The 18,991-nt window shown below is 39.3% G+C and overlaps 2 protein-coding genes across 3 annotated transcripts; one reads left to right on the top strand and one right to left on the bottom strand.

Annotated features, from left to right (window-relative positions):
- The first annotated feature begins 4,637 nt into the window (after nt 1-4,637).
- On the top strand, nt 4,638-12,406 carry LOC116925046 (calcium uptake protein 3, mitochondrial). 2 transcript variants are annotated; one of them, XM_032931665.2, is made up of 13 exons: nt 4,640-4,940; nt 8,883-9,005; nt 9,066-9,093; nt 9,161-9,271; nt 9,347-9,364; nt 9,443-9,472; nt 9,550-9,632; nt 9,976-10,041; nt 10,556-10,808; nt 10,888-10,957; nt 11,274-11,431; nt 11,516-11,673; nt 11,740-12,406. In XM_032931665.2, exons 1-13 carry the CDS (start codon nt 4,701-4,703, stop codon nt 11,809-11,811), a joined length of 1,410 nt encoding a protein of 469 aa, XP_032787556.2. In that variant the 5' UTR covers nt 4,640-4,700; the 3' UTR covers nt 11,812-12,406. The 2 variants fall into 2 exon arrangements, with proteins under 2 accessions (XP_032787557.2, XP_032787556.2); XM_032931666.2 differs by lacking the exon at nt 9,976-10,041 and having other exon boundaries at nt 4,638-4,940.
- Nucleotides 12,407-12,581: 175 nt separating this feature from the next.
- LOC116925044 lies at nt 12,582-16,146 on the bottom strand. Its single transcript, XM_032931664.2, has 5 exons — nt 15,026-16,146; nt 14,788-14,938; nt 14,507-14,634; nt 14,367-14,434; nt 12,582-14,268 (listed from the first exon to the last, which is right to left on the bottom strand). Exons 1-5 carry the CDS (start codon nt 15,995-15,997, stop codon nt 14,115-14,117), a joined length of 1,473 nt encoding a protein of 490 aa, XP_032787555.2. The 5' UTR covers nt 15,998-16,146; the 3' UTR covers nt 12,582-14,114.
- Between the last annotated feature and the right edge of the window lie 2,845 nt (nt 16,147-18,991).

Raw genomic sequence — 18,991 nt, forward strand, 5'->3', positions numbered from 1 at the left:
CGGAAAAAAGCAGCCGATTGTGTACTACTTGGGCAGCACAGTATAATACAAGTGTAATAGAGTCTGCTGCGTGAGTTGCGAGTCTCGGAGAGGGAAAGGAGAACTAAAACGAAAAAAAAAAAAAGACAAGGACTTGAGGTGGGGTTACAAGCACGCTCCACTCTGGTCGAAATCGGCGATTCCCCTCCCCCTCCTCCCCCCGAAAGTTGTACACCTGTCTTTTCAAGAACGAGTTGTCCCCAAGAAAAAAAAAAGGAAAAAAAAAAGAAAAAAAAAGAGAATAACGAGAGAATATAATGGAAAGAAGTCAAGAAAAACACGACAAATCCAAACGAAGAAAGTTATGGTATTCTTTCTTTTTCCTTTTTCTTTTTCAGATGTGTAGCCCACCGTGCTAGTGCAGCTAGTCTCGCCTCTTTCGTCAATCGTCCGTAAGAGTTGCAGGTCACGTTTGCTGGATATATCTATTTATTCTTTATTTTTTCTTCTTCTTCTTTAGTCTGGGATTAAAATTTTGTTGATTCTTTCTTTTTTCCTTCTTCCTCTTTCCCTTGTCTTTTTCTACCCTCCTTTTCTTATTTTCTTCTTCGTCGTCTTTTTCTTCTGTTTCTTCTTGTGTTAAACATTCGGTTTGACGCTATACCTGTGTCTGCTGGTCAAAGACGGTCACTTAAAAATAAATAAATAAATAAATGTCTTAAACTCTCAATGCTTTTTATAAGGCCGATGGAACTTTCCTTCTTGGCCACTTTTCTCTATACTTTTTTTTTTTTTTTTCTCATGGCTTTAAGTCCACTAAATACATCACGGATTGTCCCTTTACCGCGACACCCGACCTTTCTGTCATGGCTTGTTTTTGTATTTCATGTTTTTTGTTTTGTTTTGTTTGATTTAAAAAAAAAGCCACCATTCATTGTTAGTACAAGTTCTACACACATACTCCGGATGCCCTTTCTAACCCCCCCATTTCCCGAAACTCAGTTCAACGACACAACAAATCATATTGCCAGAGCATAATGAACAATTTAAATGCACAAAGGCCCCGTGTCGGACAATAAGAATAGACTATATACCCTACTTTCTTCAACTAGTGTAACTGTGTGTAGATGTGTAGAGAAAAAAAAAAAAAAGGCCATTGGGTAGAGCGTCATGTTACCGGAGAATTTTTTGTTTTTTGTTTTTTTTTTGTTTGAAAATTGTGTTTCCCATGTAAACTAGTTCACACAGACAATCGATAATGTTAGACACTTAACTAAGTGGTTGAACTGAGTGCTGAATGGACCATTAGTTCTTACGAGCTGAGTTTGGTGTTATATCCGTACGACAGCGAAAAATTGAGATGCCAAAACGCCAACTGCTGATGATGGCTAACAGATCTCGTCTCACTTCTCTATTTCTTTCCTTATATCTCCACGCACACACACACACACACACACACGTCCAAACGCACTCCTCTGTTTCGTTCGTTATCCACTTGCAAAATGCAACTATGACTAAGTGGGACCCTATCGTTTACAAAAGCATTACGTGAGTGGTCCAACAGCTGATGAATTGCGCTTAGAATTTAACGGACAATTGAGCCAGCATTGATTTTTGCGAAAAAATAAAACGGGAAGACCACTCTTTGTGGTTTTAATGAAAGAGACTCGTGTCAAGTATTTTGTGTAAATTCGTTTGCATTGCACGGTGTTTGCTGGACCTTTCACAAACAATTGCTCTATTTATATGTTCTCTTTCTTTTCTTGCGGGTCTTTCTCTATCTGAATATATTATTTGGCTATGCTTCTATTCGGCAGGGTGCTTAATACCAAAGGGGGGTCGGCAAGTCCGAACAAGCGAGAAAATGTTGCCATGTCATCTTTGACGTTTCAACATTTAGCGCATGAAATTTGAGAATTTCTCGTCGTGGGACATGATTCTTAGAACGAATTGACTCAGATTTGATATGAAGCAATTACACTAACATTTTTTTCCTTGGAAAAAAAAATAATAATTTCACGTTCGAATGATATTTACATAACGCTTAAAAAAACAAAACGTTTTGTAAAGGACGTATTATCATCCAGCAATTTCGACGTGAAGAGCGAGTTCACGTTGGCGACGACGACAGCCAGATCTCGAACCAAACGCAAACATGAAGAGAGTACGAACATCAACGCAGAACCGCGAGATAACTGTTCAACAGTTTGAACGAATGAAAGCCATCCCACTACAGTTATTTCAAACGAATAGAATCCAACAGAGTTTGCAATGAATGCGGTCAGTTATAGGATAATCTGGATCGATTGGGAGATGTTTTCAGTACGCAGCGCTGACAAAAGAGCAGTCTACCAATAATTCATCTACGTCGACACACAACAACACACTTTTGTGTACACTGCGCCAGCACACCTACGCGTCCTCACGAGTGAGTCCATTTGATAGGCTGGAACTTTTGTTTGAAACGTGCGCCTTTGTTTGACATAGCGGCGAAAGACCTCGTGGCCAGATGTTATTGTGTCGGCGGGGTAGCCGGTCATTGGCGGGGGGGTTAGGCGAGCTAAAGTCTGCGGCGCCCGGCGTCGGCGAGTCGCGTCGCGTCCGTCTCATTTGATCCCATTTCTCTATACCTTTTAGGAAGTGCTAGCTTATATTGGGATTTCAGACCAAACAGACAATATCCATGTTTAGTCTGACACCAATGTCAGTTAGTCTGCAACGCCATTCTAGGAAGGTAGTGTCGTTCAGCGGCTACGACTTGCCAGAGTTTTTAGCAACTGGAAGCGAAAACATGTCCGTTATTTATTTATATTTGTTCACATCGTCCAATCTTATAGCCAAATCAAAAGGTGCGCGCCAAAGCGGACGGAGAAGGCCAATCGTCTGTCAGCCATCTTCGATTCACCTTAGACTAATCCGTTGGCGCATCAAAACAGACTTATTTTATTTTCTTTTTTTTCTCTTTAATTTTGACCGACATAGAACGGAAAAAATATATTCATAACTTCGCCATGTTTCAGCGATATACATGTATATATATATACCTTTCTATCTTCGCTGTGAGTAGTTAATGGCTTCGAGTAATGGCCAAACATGCAGACTGATGACTCTATTGAATGATGGCCCGGTTGGCAGTAGCGCAACAAGTAACAGTTGAAATGAGAATCACTGGCCTTGCAGCGCTTTTCCAGCTCGGCTTATTTGCCATCGATTACTAGACGTTGATTGTTAAGTGGCTAATTGATGGTGAAATAACATCTGACCTGTCGCCCACTAGACGCGTAACCCAAGTCCCCCCTTACGTCACCGCAGAGAAAACGTCTCAGTCATACACCTGAGCTTATTCGCCGGTCTCGTATTCGCTTTACGAAAGATCAAAAGATTTTAAAAAGTAGTTGCACAGCTCAGTCTATATGCTTACGATTAACTGAGTTGATTTGAACTTTCAAAAAGGGCTCTGAAATCGAATACAGTGGTGGCGTTTGCTAGTCTGGATTTCTCTACGAGTATGAGCCGACGCTTGCATTTGGAAGACCAACGCCTGCAGGGCTGGTGATTTGAGCAACCTCAGACTCTGTTGGGTAATACACGAAGGCAATTGAGCATCAGATATCAGGCTAGCGACGCATTCTATATACCCCCCCGTCGATATATGCTCCAGTCTGTTAGCAGGGCAGAGAGAAGAAGAAGAAGAAGAAGAAGAAGAAGAAGAAAAATAAAAGCCAAAGAAAACAGCTTATGTTGAGCCGAGTTTGTTGAATACAAAAGGGACGATTCAAATATCGGTAAGCGATAAATCATTTAGCTTTCAATTATACTGTCGGATGTATCAGCTATTTAAGGTAAACAAGTATAGTCTGTTTTGCACACGGCACTTCTGGTCAGTATCACGATATGCTGGTAAATAGTATCGTTTTTTTTCTTTTCTTTTTTTCTTGGGGTGGACGACGGGGGCTATACTCTTCCGTGACAAATCGGTCGTAAACATTTTCTCGAAAACCAAGGTTACGTAAGTAGTCTGAAATTTTAGGAAGGAAAATAAAAAGATGGACTGGTTCATAACCCAGACGTATAACAAACAACGGCTGCAAGACTGTTTGTCTGAACTCTAAAGCGTTGCAAATACGAAGCTATAAAAATTGAAAGGCATCCGTTTTCTTTCTTTTTCTTTTTTTTTTGCTAAAATAATTCTTTTCCCAACTAATCCAAACGTCGACTTGGAGCTAATCAAATTAAAAAATTCTATTGCTTTTTTGTTGGAAAGCACCAGACAAAAAACAAACAAACAAATGAATATGCCTTGAACCATAGACTGATTGAATTTGCATCGAAAAAAAAATGTATTTTGCGTAACATTTAATTTAAAAGGGCTACGGCGAGATCATGTAAATAGTTTTGGCTATTTATCATTTCCTTCGTATTCTCACAGACAATTCCCATAATGTTTTATTGGATAACTTGTCACCAGACTTATAATCTCTCACGCCACGTACAGGAGGTAGTCGTAAATCTGTAACGCTGCGACTTTGTTGCGTTTGTGTGCGCAAGAAACCAGTGGTAAACGGCAAAACAGGGAAAGAAACATCTTCACTTTGGCCGCCAGTGGCGCTGCGGACTTATCATTTGCTGGTTGCACGAGTGACGAGGTCCTGTGGAGGTTTTCTGGGCCATAATATAGAGTAAGCTTTACATGGAAAACAGTAACCGAGCGAAACGTAAACATGGCGGTTTATCTTAGAGCAAAAAGGTATTCATACCTTGTCAATCTTGGCTTCTCAAGGCAATTTTCTAATCAAAGTGAGCCAAGAATTGGAAAAGGACTACTGGCGTTAAAGAAAATTTCAACCTATTCTGGGGCTGCTTTGGTTAGTGGCGCTTTATTATGGATAGCGTATGAAGAACATCGTCGGATGTCATCGGTTCACGCCTTGACGTCAGCCACAGCCAAAATTAGATCTAAGGTAATATAAACAGGGGCAAGATGTCTGAAGACTAACTGAGATCAAGTTATTTCTTACTTCTATATCTATTTTGTTCATATTGTCAAGGAAGATTTGGTTGACCAATTGCTTTGACAGCTGTTAGAATTCTAATTAGTTGGTTTTAGAAACTTATTGTTATAGGGTGTTGATAAGTTAGTGGATGAAAATTGCCATTAAGTTTTATTCTAAGGTCATCAAGTTAAATGAAATTTGCTGATAAATGTCCTCTAGGTTAGCTACTCGTGCCTCACTAATGCTGAATGTGATTGAGTAGATTCATCATCATATACTGTCAGTCAGCTCTACAGATATTTCTTCTGGCAATGGGAAATTAATCATAGTTTACCTGTGTTCCATTAAAATGAAAGATTTAAAGCTATTTGGTAATTTAAATATTGATATAGGGTATTATATAGCTAGCAAAATATTCATCGAAGTTTGCTTTTATTGATGTGGATCAACTCAGGGAACAGCTCTTCAGCACATTGACTTGCATACCCACCTAATTTTATTTAAATATGAATACATCTGCTACAATTATTACAGCAAAACAACTTGTGTTAACATTTCAATAGGCAACACTACATGATTATGAGCTAAAATGTGAAAGTGTAGATTGGATTCTGAATAATTTCTTCAAAAGTTAATTACCTGTAAAAAGGCAAAGCTGCACAACAATAAATGATGGTGTACATCCAAGTGTTTATGTTGTAAATTTAAGGCGGATAGTAATAAAAAACGGCCAATGATAAATGCATGGCTAAGAATCCAATCGGTCGCCGTTGCCCATAATGGAATCTTAAAATTCCAATATAAAACAACGATAGTCCAATTAACATTGAATTGTACCCATAGACGATAAGAACTGAGCTGTGCTATGTTTGATTCGAGTCTTCTTTTTCTTTCTCTCTGTTGACCAGTAGCACTGCGGTGCAATGGCGCAAGGGAGTAGCTCATCATTTGATTCGGGTTTCACCGACAATAGTAGATTAGAGGTGGGAGAGGGTGGCAAACAATCCGCCCAGAGGCTTCCAACTGCCAATGAAATTCGGACCCGTTCGCAAAACACGGATCTAAAGCGAAGTATTTCAATCGCGAACTTATTATACGGCTCACATTTTCCCACATCCCATTGTACATCGCCTAGTCGACTTTGTTTTCTCTGTTTTTCTTTTTCCCCGTTGTCCACTATGCTCTGGGGGAAGGGTGTTTAGCCTAGTACGCTCTTTTGTATCGAAGTCGAAGACTGACAACGAATGGGGTCTACCGTGGAACCAGGATTATAATTGTTCCACCGAAATTGGTGAGCCTAACCGGGGGGTTCCCAATTACGGAGACTTTTTCAGCAGAATGTAGATTCTCTATCTTTGCGCGAGAAAAAAAAAAAAAAAAAAAAAGAGAGACAAAAAGACAAAGGAGGGATAAAAGACAGTTTTTGACAAACAATCGGAATGGATTAGAACTAGGTTTATCTTTTTTTTTTTTTTTTTTCGTACATATTACAAAAACCCTGTGCGTTGACCTGTACCTTCATTAACTGGTCAGCTGTCCTAACGTCCAGAAAAAGAAAAAAAGGTTTAGCGTATTCACAGGTATCGGCAAAAAAGAAGATGCACCTTTGAGGCAGGATTAAAACCAAAACAAAACAAAAAAAAGGAAACAAAATTTTACAAAAAATTTAATTAACAATAATGAGAAAAAAATAAAATAACATAGGAAGATCATAGCAGATCGATTGGCCGTGTACCCTGTACCGGCCACTTTTGGGCTGTCAGAAGTATTTTATTTTATTTTTTATTTATATTTTTTTTCATGTTTCCCAGCGGTAAAATATCGATTGTTCGGTAACATTTCCTTGTTGCAAGTAGTTTGCCCTTATCTGGAATGATTTGGCAATGCCATGTTGAGATTGGCTTATTGCTTCAGAGCCGCCGCAAAAAAAAAGAAAAGAAACCCCACTTAGAATCATATCCTTCCCGTATCGTACCTTAGCGATATTCGTTGCAAGCGCATCTATGATCAACTCTCACAGATAAAGTTGATGAGGCTTCTCTTCCCCCCGTTGGTGGGTGGGGTGAGAATGAGAGATTTGAGCTGTCACCGGCGAAATGTTGGAAGGAATGTACTTTCTAAGTGCTGCGGAAGCCCTACTTCCCACGTTTCTTGTATTCTTTTCTTTCCTCCTCTTTTTTTTTTTTTTTTTTTCTTTTTTCTTTTTGAAGGGAGGAGGGAAGAAAATTAACAGATCAGTTTCGGTCTCGTCTCTCAACAAATGAACGAACCGATCGGCACTTGTGCGCTGGGGAAACATTCTTTCCAATTCCCGGCAATTTGGGTCTAAATGAATGGAGAATAGGATGTCATGCTTAAATGGCAGAGAGGGGAGAAAAAAAAAATCAGTGTATGAAAAGTGTACGTAAAATAAATATCTATAGTCCTTAGATCCTTTTTAGAATCGGAAAAATAGTAAAACACGGATTTGTCCTAAAGGTTTTTGTTGGCATCATCCATAGAGACCCCATAAGGCCTTCATATTCCGCTTTTTTTGGGAAAAGCAAGACACCATGGTTTAGAAAATTATGGTAGCTGGAATGTCGAAAAAAAAAAAGGCTCAAAACAGAAAAGAAATGAGAATCGGGGAATGCATTTCGCCTTCTTTTTTATTATTGGACAAGAAGAAGAAGAAAAATGGGGTTGTGGGAAACACAGGTAAGGAACTTGGTTATTTATCTCGATTTCAAACATCAAGTTGTAAGCCAGGCAAAAGAATGCAACTGTATAATATTGCAGGGTAAGTCGATTTCGATTTTTACAGCCGTTCCTAATATAAAGAAGAAAGCTTTAGTTGCTTGCATCTCCCAGACGGGTTGTTCCGACTTTGCAAAGATTGATTACGTTTATTTACTCGATGAAATATTGAGGTGTGAAAGCTTTACGTCAAGGTCAGCATTGTCATAACTTCGTGCGTTCCTAATTTATAGCTACGGTACTCTTAAGAGCTTTCCCCCCTGCAAATGTGAAAGAAAAGACTGACACGTAAACTTTATCGCTGGAATGGAGAAACTGTTGGGTTTTCATCCTCGAATCTGCTTTGCTCTTGCATCTTTTTCTCCAAACGTTATCGACCACAAGCATCAGCAACGCTTACAGTTTCACGTAGAATTAAGTGAAATAGCTCAACAGAAATGTGCTGTAATAATTTACAGCTTGAATTTCTTACTGAAGTTTGACAATGTCATGAAAATGACTTCAACCTTCATACATGTGGGATCCGCTTTCAATTAGTAGTTTCCCTGTATCTTTGAAATGTTATGCATTCTCATTCAAATCGTCTTTTTCGGCATTCGGATGCACCATTCTGCTCGATTGAAATTGCGATTTATTATTTATTTTTTCCAGTATATTTAGAAGCTACATTTTTCTGTTTGTTCGGCAAACCAGTAAGACATTGGGTTTTATCGCATCTTACACGAACTTGATAAAAGTGATTTGTGTATCAGTTTAAAAGGAAATTTGTCCGGTGGAAAAAATGTGTAATTGTTTTAAATGTTTCCTGGCTGAATAGCCCAATGTCGCCAATGCGACATTACTTGATTTCATTCGTTAAGATGTGTGCATACTATTTACGAATTATGAAAGGCAGGTTTACGTTACAGTTTTAAGTAAGAAAATATGTGTGTTGAACACTTGATTAGAAATTTAGGTAATTAACTTGAAACTTGGCAAACAATTTTATTGAACTTTATGAAAAAATAAAAAAATAAATTTAATCTACTGTCTTTGATGGTTTAGATTACAAAGTTTAGTTGACACAGCTTTAAACAAGAACATAATCAAATCTTAATAATTCTATTAATTTTTTTATGTAATTAAATAGTTTTTTTTTGTGATTGAAAGAAAATGTCTAATTTTGAATTGCAGGATGATAAGAAAATCGGGAGCACGGCCAGTCTATCACAGCTGACTTCACGTGAGCGTCGTTTCGTCCAATTTGCCTCCAACGAGTTCCGTGGACAACTGTATATGACTCCTCAAGATTTCTTAGTCAGTCCATTCTTTCCATTGAAGGTGCTGTACAGCATATCTAATATTCTACTTTAATAGGAGTCGGTCATCGAAGGAGAACCTCGACGTAAGATCATTTAATATTTTTAACATCGCCATTACACGTGAAAAGTTAAGCCGATTTTTACCTACAGCTCGGCTGAAACGAAGAAATTTGCAGGAACAGCATTTGGTGGCTTTGCAGAAAACCACACCTCCTTTATCACAGGGAAACTTCCGAACCTTTAGAGACCTCGGGGAACGAGGTGCGTTTGGCAATAACAATGTTGTAATTTTAATCTAAAGTTGAATTTTTACCTTATTGTTGTATTGATACACAGGCCTTATATCCTACACAGGTAAGTTTGAAACAGAAAATCGCATTTGAAAATTACGTACGTATATCATCATGACGCGTCCTTTTCGAAAATTCGCAGAGTATCTGTTTCTACTTTCGATATTGACAAGTAAGTTCACCTGCGGCATACCTCTTGTTAAGCAAATCTTTTGACGCATTTGTTATTTCTCGTCGCTTGAAATGTAGAACCGAAATCGGGCTTTCACATAGCCTTCAACATGTTCGATACAGATGGAAATGCACAAGTGGATAAACAGGAATTCATGGTGGTAAGTATCATGGCCCAAACATTTCTTTCTCATTCATAAAATAATAAGCTATTTAGTAGCTATTTTCTTTTTATTTGAAACAGTTACATTGTTATTCACTCGTCACCGTAAGGTGAATTGCATGACGCATTCTTACAAAGAAACTGGCATATTGTTTTACTCCTACCTTTTTCTTTGTTTGATTACTTAAATGTTTTATTCTATCATTGGTTAAAAGCCCTATTTCAAAATTTTTTGTTTATGGAAAAAAAAATGTAGACTTTTTATTGAATCACTATATGAGTTTACCTCTTGTTGTTGGTAGTTCCTTGGTTCTGTCAAATATTTTGTTTCACATTTTTAGTTGTTGGGCATACTCTGTCAGAAGATTTTTAAAGAAGATATCATTCGCGGCATCGACCAAGAACTTGTAAGTATGACGAAATAAGCGAGTGCGTTTGATTAAAGAAAAAATAGTCCAATATTATCCTCGCATGATTGTGCATGCTATATTATGTTTTTTTCCCCAGAATAACCTTGACTGCAAATTCAATGGGTTACGAAGTAGCTACCTTAACATTTCTAATAAATTACAATTGAATTGAAATTGCATGCCTGAAAAAATCAATCCCATATAAAATTGTAATTTATACATAGCTATTTGTTTTTGCATAATTGCTTATGTTTAGTGTAGCTATTAATCGTTTTCCAGTATTGGTACTCAAACACCATAATCGTCATTAAAATATGAGACTGCATACTACATGTTTCCTGCATATTTCTTACAGCATAAAGACGTCCAGGTAGCTGAGCATTGGCAGAAGCGAGACACGTCAGCACAAATCGTGTCTTTTGTTAAATTTAGGGCAACAGCCTAAAACAGCGTACTATACTTGATGAACTAAATATTTGATATTGTTCTTGACGTTGTTACCAACGATCAGTTGGAGCGAATTTTTAGCCATGCTTACCGTGACAGACGTGGACTGGCCCCACCTGTAAGCGATCAAGAAGGCGAAATGGGACCGACAGCCGAAGGAGATGGCTTGCTGAAACGCAATGATTTTGATACAACTTTATTGCTCCATCTTTTTGGCAGAGATGGGAATTTGAGTTTGAGTTTTGATGACTTTGCTCGCTTCATGCAAAACTTACAGACGGAGGTTCTCGAGCTCGAGTTCCAGGAATTTTCAAAAGGTGAGAGACAGTTTTGTGTATTCATCCCTTACATTATTTAAGTTATCTACTGATGAGTTTATTTTTGGATTTACTAAAGGTTTGAGCACCATCACTGAGCAGGACTTTGCCAAAATTCTGCTCCGCTACACCCAGTTAGATACAGCCAGGTAAGTGCGTGCGGAATTCTATAGTTGACTTTCAGACCTCTTACCGTGAAATTGCTGATGATGAGCAGGTCCGACTAAGGCAACAAATTGACATAGTTTTAATTTTTTTTATAATTTTTTTAAAACTAAAAACAAAGGGAACCTGTTGCATTTCTAAAGAACAGTGCTGTAGGTTTATTGAAATTTGGTGGAAATCACGAATATGTTGGGCTAGCATACTTAACTGGTGTATTAGAATTACTGACCCACAGCATGCATTTCAGTAAATGACAATGCGAATTTTGAAAAAAAAAAATAAATTCCTTTCCATTTGTAGATATGACGAATTCTTGGAGCGCTTAATTCAAGGTGACCCCGAGGAAAAGGGAATAACTTTCCCTGAATTCCATGACTTCTGCACATTTCTTAACAACCTGGACGATTTCGCGATCGCCATGAAAATGTACACACTTGCTGATCGCTCGGTTTCTGAAAGTAATGCCAGTCGTCAGAAAACATTCCATAACTTGCCGTATCTGATCTAACTGTTTGAAATATTCGAACTATTGCCACTGTTAGGTGAATTCCAACGGGCCGTGAAAATTTGTACGGGTGCCTCGTTAAGTCAGCATGTTGTACGCATCGTTTTTCTCATATTCGATCAAGATGGAGACGGAAGGTTATCAGACCGCGAATTCATCGCCATCATGCGAGACCGCATTCACCGTGGATTGCAGGTAATAACAATGTTCCATTACAGTTCACAGCAGTCATGTCAACTAGTTATTGTCTCTTATTTGCAGTCGCATTCCCGCAACGAAGGGTGGGACGCCTTCAAACACTGCGTTAAGCAGGAAATTAAATCACTCAATTGATTATTGGCATTTCACCAATACTGATGCCTAGTTTGCGATATTAAACTTAAAATTTGAGACGTTCAAGTTATTTATTGAAGCTTTAATCTTATGTGTGTAACGTTTCAATGTTTGCTGTGAATATGATTGCATGCGCTGAATTCACTGATGTTTCTTTTTTAACTCTGTCTGGAAGAAGATGCTGCGTACGGCAAAGAAGCTATCCTTTTTGCATGGTTTTCACGACACGGCTCTAGTGTTTTGCTTTAGCTGGACAACGGGCAAGTGAAGTAGCGTCGTTAACTGGATAATGTGATGACGTCAGAAGAGGATTTTTGCATTAAATTTTGACAATTGTCTAAACATGGAAAAACCTCGTACTTTCTAAATGTCAACTGTTTTTGGTGTAGCAAACAGTTTCACCGCTATCGCTTTGGATTCTCTTGTAACCAATAATAATGGTGCATTTGCTTCTATATTCACTCTTTTCGAGCCAGTCCAATTTATCAATGATCTCCCCACATCCTAACGATTTTTGATTGTCAAATTGTCGGATTACCAGCCAAACCGTGTTGTGATGTACTATGAAAAGCAATAAAACAAGAGATCAAATTAACATTTTTATTAGTGTCAAACAAATAAACCTGATAAAAAAAGAAATGGAACATGTACCGCTACAAACCCCCAAACAATCGGAGCTTCACGAAGAGGCCTAATGAAAATATGATCATAGCAGGCCTTAGTGATTCTACGACATCTGTAACTAAAAAAAAGGAGAAACTGAGACGAAATGTAACTAAGTCTTTGATTTTATTTCCTTACTTGCAATAAAATGAGTAATACGTAGGACGTGGCAAAATTACACAGTTGGCAGTGCTGAAATGAGGTAGTCTATTTTACTCGTCAAACCAAAAGAAATAATACGGGAAACCTCAAGAGAGCATCACAATTATTTCTGATTCCTACCGAAAATCGTTTGATACTCGTAAAACAACGTTTCCCACAAAGAAAAGAGGAAAAAAAAAATGACATTTGACAATACGAAGGCAAACGAAACGATTACAAGGCAATCGTCTTGAACTTCATGAATAAGTACAGAAAATGGCGAACTTTTGAGATCACATTACAATTCATTGAAACAACGTATGAAAGATCTCAAGTCATTGCTCGAGCACCATTTTTAGATGAATGTGGTCTATGTCAGCCACGACGTTTCATCCGTTACTGTTTTGCCATAGTTAATATTATTTGACAAAAGGTGAGCAAACTTATACGAGGTATGCGCCAAGGAAAAAATGCGATGGCAACTCGCAACGATGTCATTCCCAAATTAAAATGTGCAAGCACGCACCAATTTACATAACATAGCGCCGAAACCGCTATTGAAACGTATCAATTACCATTTTCAAACTCAGATTTCCTTTTCGGAATCGCAAGTACGAACGCAATTGTCCTGAAATAAACGCGAGAATTGGCAGTGCAAAAAGAAAAAAAAAATAATAATAATTACGAAACACAGCGTAAGTCTTCTTTCATAAAAGACTAACAGATGAACACAATCCCGAGAGTCAAAATATTACTACGCCGAGTAAATTTCATGGGTAATTTTTCGTGTGCTACAGACTTCATATACGTACTAACGCGGCTAAGTTATTTAAGATTGCGTTGACTAGGTCTTAGGTAAAAGGAAAGTATAGAAAAGGGGAGGGAGAAAAGGTGATTCGCAAACACTAGGAATGTTTGCCGTTTGAAAGTCGAAGCGGGCAAACAGGAACGAGGACACGCACGCAGACAAATACACGAACAGTCGCACATTTTCCTGCTTCTCCTTTTAAAGCCTACATTCTGTTTTAAACTGAGTCATTTGAGGGTGTATAACATTGGAACTTGGGTGTCAAAAGAAACAAATCCGTAACTGTTTACCAATAAAAAATTCAAAAAAAAAAATGTCGGTGAAAGTTTGATTCCATGATAAAAACGAAATAATAATGGAAGATGGAAAGGCTGGGGTGATTTAACCCTGTTCTCCGTTGTTGCATTGTCGAGACGAAAAAGTGTCTGAAAAATAACAATCTACGGCACATGAAAGCTGCCTAGCTGATCGAACGTGTCCTGCAAGTACGACGATGTTAGCTCAATACATCTTTACAATATTACCGACTTTTTTCCCACTCTTTCTCTCACAACACGTCAACGGCAGCAGACGTTGGTAGTTACGCCAGTCAAACACACGATTATTTACCATCAAGCTTGAAACACGAACCCCAAAGAGAAATAGATTCATATTACAGACAACAGCGCTCGAGTTGACATGAAATAACAGGCTATCGCTTGCGACGCTGTTTGGCAGCTGCCTTTCCCGCGGGAGGTCGAACCAACAAGTTATGCAATTTAATTTGGACAGCAGCGCTAAGGTTGCCCATTGAGACATTCTTCTGCGTTACCACTTCTTCTTCCAATACCCATTGATCAGGCAGCCTGCAAAATTATAACAACAACAACAACAAAATGATTGGTGTGTACAGATATACTCCCTTGTGCAAGACAAATAATACGTAGCCAAGAGGAAAACTTACACGTCTTGCGGCGTCCACCGTAAAAGAACTCTTGATTTTCCATTTGCATCCAAACGCCTCGCAATTACCTATACCCCAAGACAAAATGGAAGTTAGGAGCAGAACGGAAAATAGCCTACATATGGCAACAACAGTCTCACCTGGCTGTGAACCGTGAGATCATTGGTTACACAGGAAACACCAATTTGATTGTGGGTCGTCCGTGAATTTATTAGTTGATGACGTAAGCGTTCCATAACTCCCGAATCGAAAAAATCAAACAGCCGAGCTAAAGAAATTATAAAATGATACATTTGAATTCCAAATCATTATGGCCTGGTTCATGATTGTTGACTCCAAGGCCAAGTTGACGACTGGACTACCATCACTTGTGATTATTCAAAACTGTTTCACCATGTAACAATGTTATTTGGGTAGATACCTGGCGCGACTTTGCTACGACGGTGCTTGAGCTTCTTCGAATTTCGGCGGATAACTTTAGCCGGTGCATTGTCACGTTTGATACCATTGCCATTACCAGTCTGGCCAGGTTCCTGGTTGAAATGTGCATTGACGTGACGTTGAAGAGCAGCCTATATACGATTAAAAAAACAAAAACAAAAACCAAAAAAAACTTTAATCGATTGGATTCAACATAAAATCAGAAGTAATTGATTTACCTGTGAATTAAACCGTTGTTCACACAAATCAACGATACAGCGAAATGGCTTATGGCCACCATGCAACAAGACATGTCTTTCCAACCAGGCTCTCGAAGAAGAAGGTCTTCCCTGAACTTTGCAGCCTTCCCATTGACAAGAATACAGTTCGTCGCAAGATGTTGCACCAGCAGTCGTTTCCGCAGCTGCATCGGAGTCACCCCATTTGGATAGAGAAACTGGTCTTGAGGCATGAGAAACTACGTGTATATTTTGAATATGCTCTAGAAGTGATTGTCCTGGCGTCAATCTGAATTTGCAGTGCTGCCACTGACACTGCACCACGCCAACACCAATAGGCAAAGAGGCATCACTTTTATGGCACGAGGGGACCTGATGAATGGGGAAGCGGATCGGAGCAGGACCAGACGTCTTGGCTGGGAAACCAAAATCCAGTGGCCGGCTGGCAGGCATAGGCTTTTCAAAACCTACACTATCGTTAGGGGTATGTGGATTAAAAGAACCTTCGTCGCTATGACGGTTGACCTGAGCAACAGAGACGATGGCGACACGAGATCCTGATAAACGCCAATTGGAATTGCATAGACCAACCGGAAGTTTGACACCCTTGTTATCTACACTTGAAAATCTGGAATAATTCCAATGTTGTTTCACTTGAGTTGAGAAGAATTCCGTTATTTTCAGCTGACCACTCTTTTGGTGAAGATGTTTAGCTAGTGGCCACGATTGACGTTGGTTTGATGAAAGTGGTTGCTTACGAGTTTGTTTGGTATCTGGACAAACAACATTGCATCCATTATTCTTCCAAATTAAAGCAAGCCACTCCAGATTAGACGCTACGCCGTGCACCGTTCCATTGATGATTCTCTGATGGGCCCCAGTAATTTTGAAAGGAATCATTGTTGTGATTTGAAATTGGTTCTCCGGATAGGCGACGGATGCGCTTCCCACGACCTCGTGCACAAAAGCCATCTAAATTAGGATGGTGGAAGATTTCTGGTGACGCGGAATCACTATATCTGCGACGCCGCATCAGGCTGGTATTACAAGGAAATGACGGCGACAACGTGGAAAGAGAGGTGCTCCCTGCAAGTAATTGCTTTTGCTGGACACCACTGATGAGGCATTTCTGGTTCGGGCAGCTTTTTCGCTCTTTTATTCTTGCAGAATTTATTGTAACGAAATGATGGCTGCTATTAATGTTGTCCAGCACTGGTTGGCCCATTGGGCTTGGCTGTGAGGAAGCTGGTGAGGCGGGAGAAACTGGTTCTGTGATGTCGCTGCTGCTACTCCAAGACGAGGCGTCGGAGCAAATGAGAGACGCCACTCCACTATATTATTTTAAAAAATCACATATGTATATGGATATTGAAAATTATTACAAAAGATTTAACTAAACGATCTTTCGTCAGTGCAGCAAGGGTACAGGCAGAACCTATCATGAATTTAGAACAGGATCATTCTCACGAATTTTCTGGTATCTCTATAGTATGGTGGATCGAACCTATGTCAAAGTCACCATATCAAACATTTCCATTTCGCTCAATATTTGGCTGATCTTCGTAGAGCATTGAAATTCTCATGAAATTATTAACTTTTGAAAAGGATTTAAATTAAAAAAATTACTGGTATAACTAAAACAAATTGGATTAGTTGAGATTTAAAATGTTGCAAACGACGTTCAGATCCAGTATCGACAACTTTAAAGTAAACAGAAATATTTTGAAATTCATCTTGTTTGCAAGATGTTCAGAAAATTCCCCTATAGCCGACCTATTGCACGTGATACAAAATCATTGGCCACGACTACGGTTAACCCAAAGGCGATATGATGAGTACAAACAAGAAAAGAAAAACGACAGAGAAAGAAAGAAGAACCAGGAAATGGTGGACGCCGAGAACAAAAAGACGCCAAGCTAAATTTGCTGGCGTATATTAGAGACATGGCACATTGGCGGCCAAGGCTAGAAATGTTATCTAGTTTGTTATGATTGACAAATAAAGCTCCAAAACAGTGGGCTTATCTTTGGAAGTCGTATAACATTTCTATTTGAAGGTGATTCATGTGTTTGGAATAATGGTAGTTCGAGACTTTTATCACCTCAATGAAACCATGAACTGCAACTTACCAATACAGAATAACTTGGGCACACTTAACCTTCAATTTACAAATGAGTTATTTGTTACTGACCTGTCTGAACTTTCGGAACTGTCATATCTGTCCGATCGCCTGCGTTTCTTTTCGTCACTGACCAGTGCTGTTGCTGTTTTGAGAGAATGGCGTTGATCATCAAAATGTTCTTTGATAGACACTTCTTTTGTTTCATAGCCGTTCGTCGAAACGATAGCTTCACACGACCCTGGATTGCTTCTAGCATCTTCGGCCATCTTACTCTTTTTCCTATTGTCAGAATCTGCTGTTTTCTTTGTTGTAATGTCCGCTTGGTTGGCTGACAACGGCACGTTACCCGTTGCCACACCATCCGTTATTCGACTGCTTGACGATAGATGCGAGCTCCCACAAACGGAAACCTCGATTGAAGATGAAGTTTGAATTGCAGCATTCTCTCTTGCTTTTGGCTGATATGAAGACGACACAATAGTTACGGATTCCAGCTTCGAATCTGCCATCTTGAATGATGCTGTGAAAAATCCTTTACCACGACTACATAAAACCAGTCCCAGTTTGGACTACCTCACTTGACACTTCACACACGGTTAGGATGCCCCGAATATCCATGCAAAGGCCACCCCACACTACGAAAATGACCGACTCTACCATGAAGCCATCTAGTGGCCAAATGTAAAAGTTTTTTTATGAGAAAGACAAAACAGGATAACAAAAGCTTATTACTCGATAGCTAAAGCGCTAAAGTCTGGACTCTGGAGCATGGAAGTTCAAAAGTAAAGATCCCCTTTGGCAACAGGCGGGGTCTCTGCCCTGAGATGGACGTCAGCGCCGCTATACATAAAGACATGAACTTGATGTTGGGAAGCGCTTTCGGTGCGACTAGCTGTATATAGTTGATTTATTTGATATGGTAATGTTCGGCTATTATAACCTGATGCGGTGACACCTCGACTTTGCAAGCGACTCTGACGCAACGCTGAAGACTGTAGTCAACGATGGTATTGGCCTTCTACCAGCACACTTTTTCTGAGATTCTATTTTGTAATTAAAATTAATTAATAATTTTTTTATTTGTTTGTTTGCTTTGCTGTCTCTTTTCACGCAAGCCACGAGGCCATGCAAAAAAAAAAAAGCTGTCCACTTCTAAATTGGATCTTGGCGCATTATTAGATAATAAAGCTAAGACAGATTCTCACCCTTGCACCGATTTCTATTTCTTGCTGATTGATCTGGCTACCTAGACAACAACAGAAGAAAAGGCACAGTATCGCAGCGAAAGAAGAAATCTGCAGCTTTTTTTTTTCTTTCTTTCTTTTTGAGCGCGAGTACACGACATGCAAGCATGTAGTGCCTTTTTCACCTCCGATTATAAGCCTTGACGGTGGTGGAGCGAGGTGGGTTTCACTACTTGGAACTTGGTTGTAATAGCAGGCCAGTGTTTCTAAAGCGGGTCGGGAAACTACTGTCACGGACAATTTATTACACAGGAAAAGATACGCCGATGAACGATCACTGATAACAGTGATACTGTCAGTTTCTGTTCGGGATGAAGCAGCCAATCCACTGTTCTGCCACTTCTGGCAAACCACGACTAGTAGATCGGGGTTAATATACACCAAACAAAAGAAAGAACTCGGGAAGCACACTCATACGTTAGAACTAAACTCTGACTAGTTCTTTTCTCAGGTTTCATCTACGTTGGTCAAAAAGATAGAGAAAGAGCTTTCTCGAAAACTAAAGGTTCTGGGTAAAAGTCAAGGTCTTCCACGGAATAGATCTGGACAGGACCTAATCCACTGTCGACCTCGATCTCACTTTGGTTAAAAGGAAGATAA

The sequence above is a fragment of the Daphnia magna genome, linkage group LG4 (genome assembly GCF_020631705.1).
Source record: "Daphnia magna isolate NIES linkage group LG4, ASM2063170v1.1, whole genome shotgun sequence".
NCBI lineage: Eukaryota > Metazoa > Arthropoda > Branchiopoda > Diplostraca > Daphniidae > Daphnia > Daphnia magna.

Excerpts from the sequence above, each read along its gene's own strand:
- LOC116925046 (XM_032931665.2), top strand. The coding sequence starts at position 4,701 with ATGGCGGTTTATCTTAGAGCAAAAAGGTATTCATACCTTGTCAATCTT. Across the intron at positions 9,006-9,065 it reads TGACTCCTCAAGATTTCTTA|GAGTCGGTCATCGAAGGAGA; the intron begins GTCAGTCCATTC and ends CTACTTTAATAG. Across the intron at positions 9,473-9,549 it reads TCTACTTTCGATATTGACAA|AACCGAAATCGGGCTTTCAC; the intron begins GTAAGTTCACCT and ends CTTGAAATGTAG.
- LOC116925044 (XM_032931664.2), bottom strand. The coding sequence starts at position 15,997 with ATGGCTTTTGTGCACGAGGTCGTGGGAAGCGCATCCGTCGCCTATCCG. Across the intron at positions 14,939-15,025 it reads AACAACGGTTTAATTCACAG|GCTGCTCTTCAACGTCACGT; the intron begins GTAAATCAATTA and ends AATCGTATATAG. Across the intron at positions 14,269-14,366 it reads CGGTGGACGCCGCAAGACGT|GCTGCCTGATCAATGGGTAT; the intron begins GTAAGTTTTCCT and ends ATAATTTTGCAG.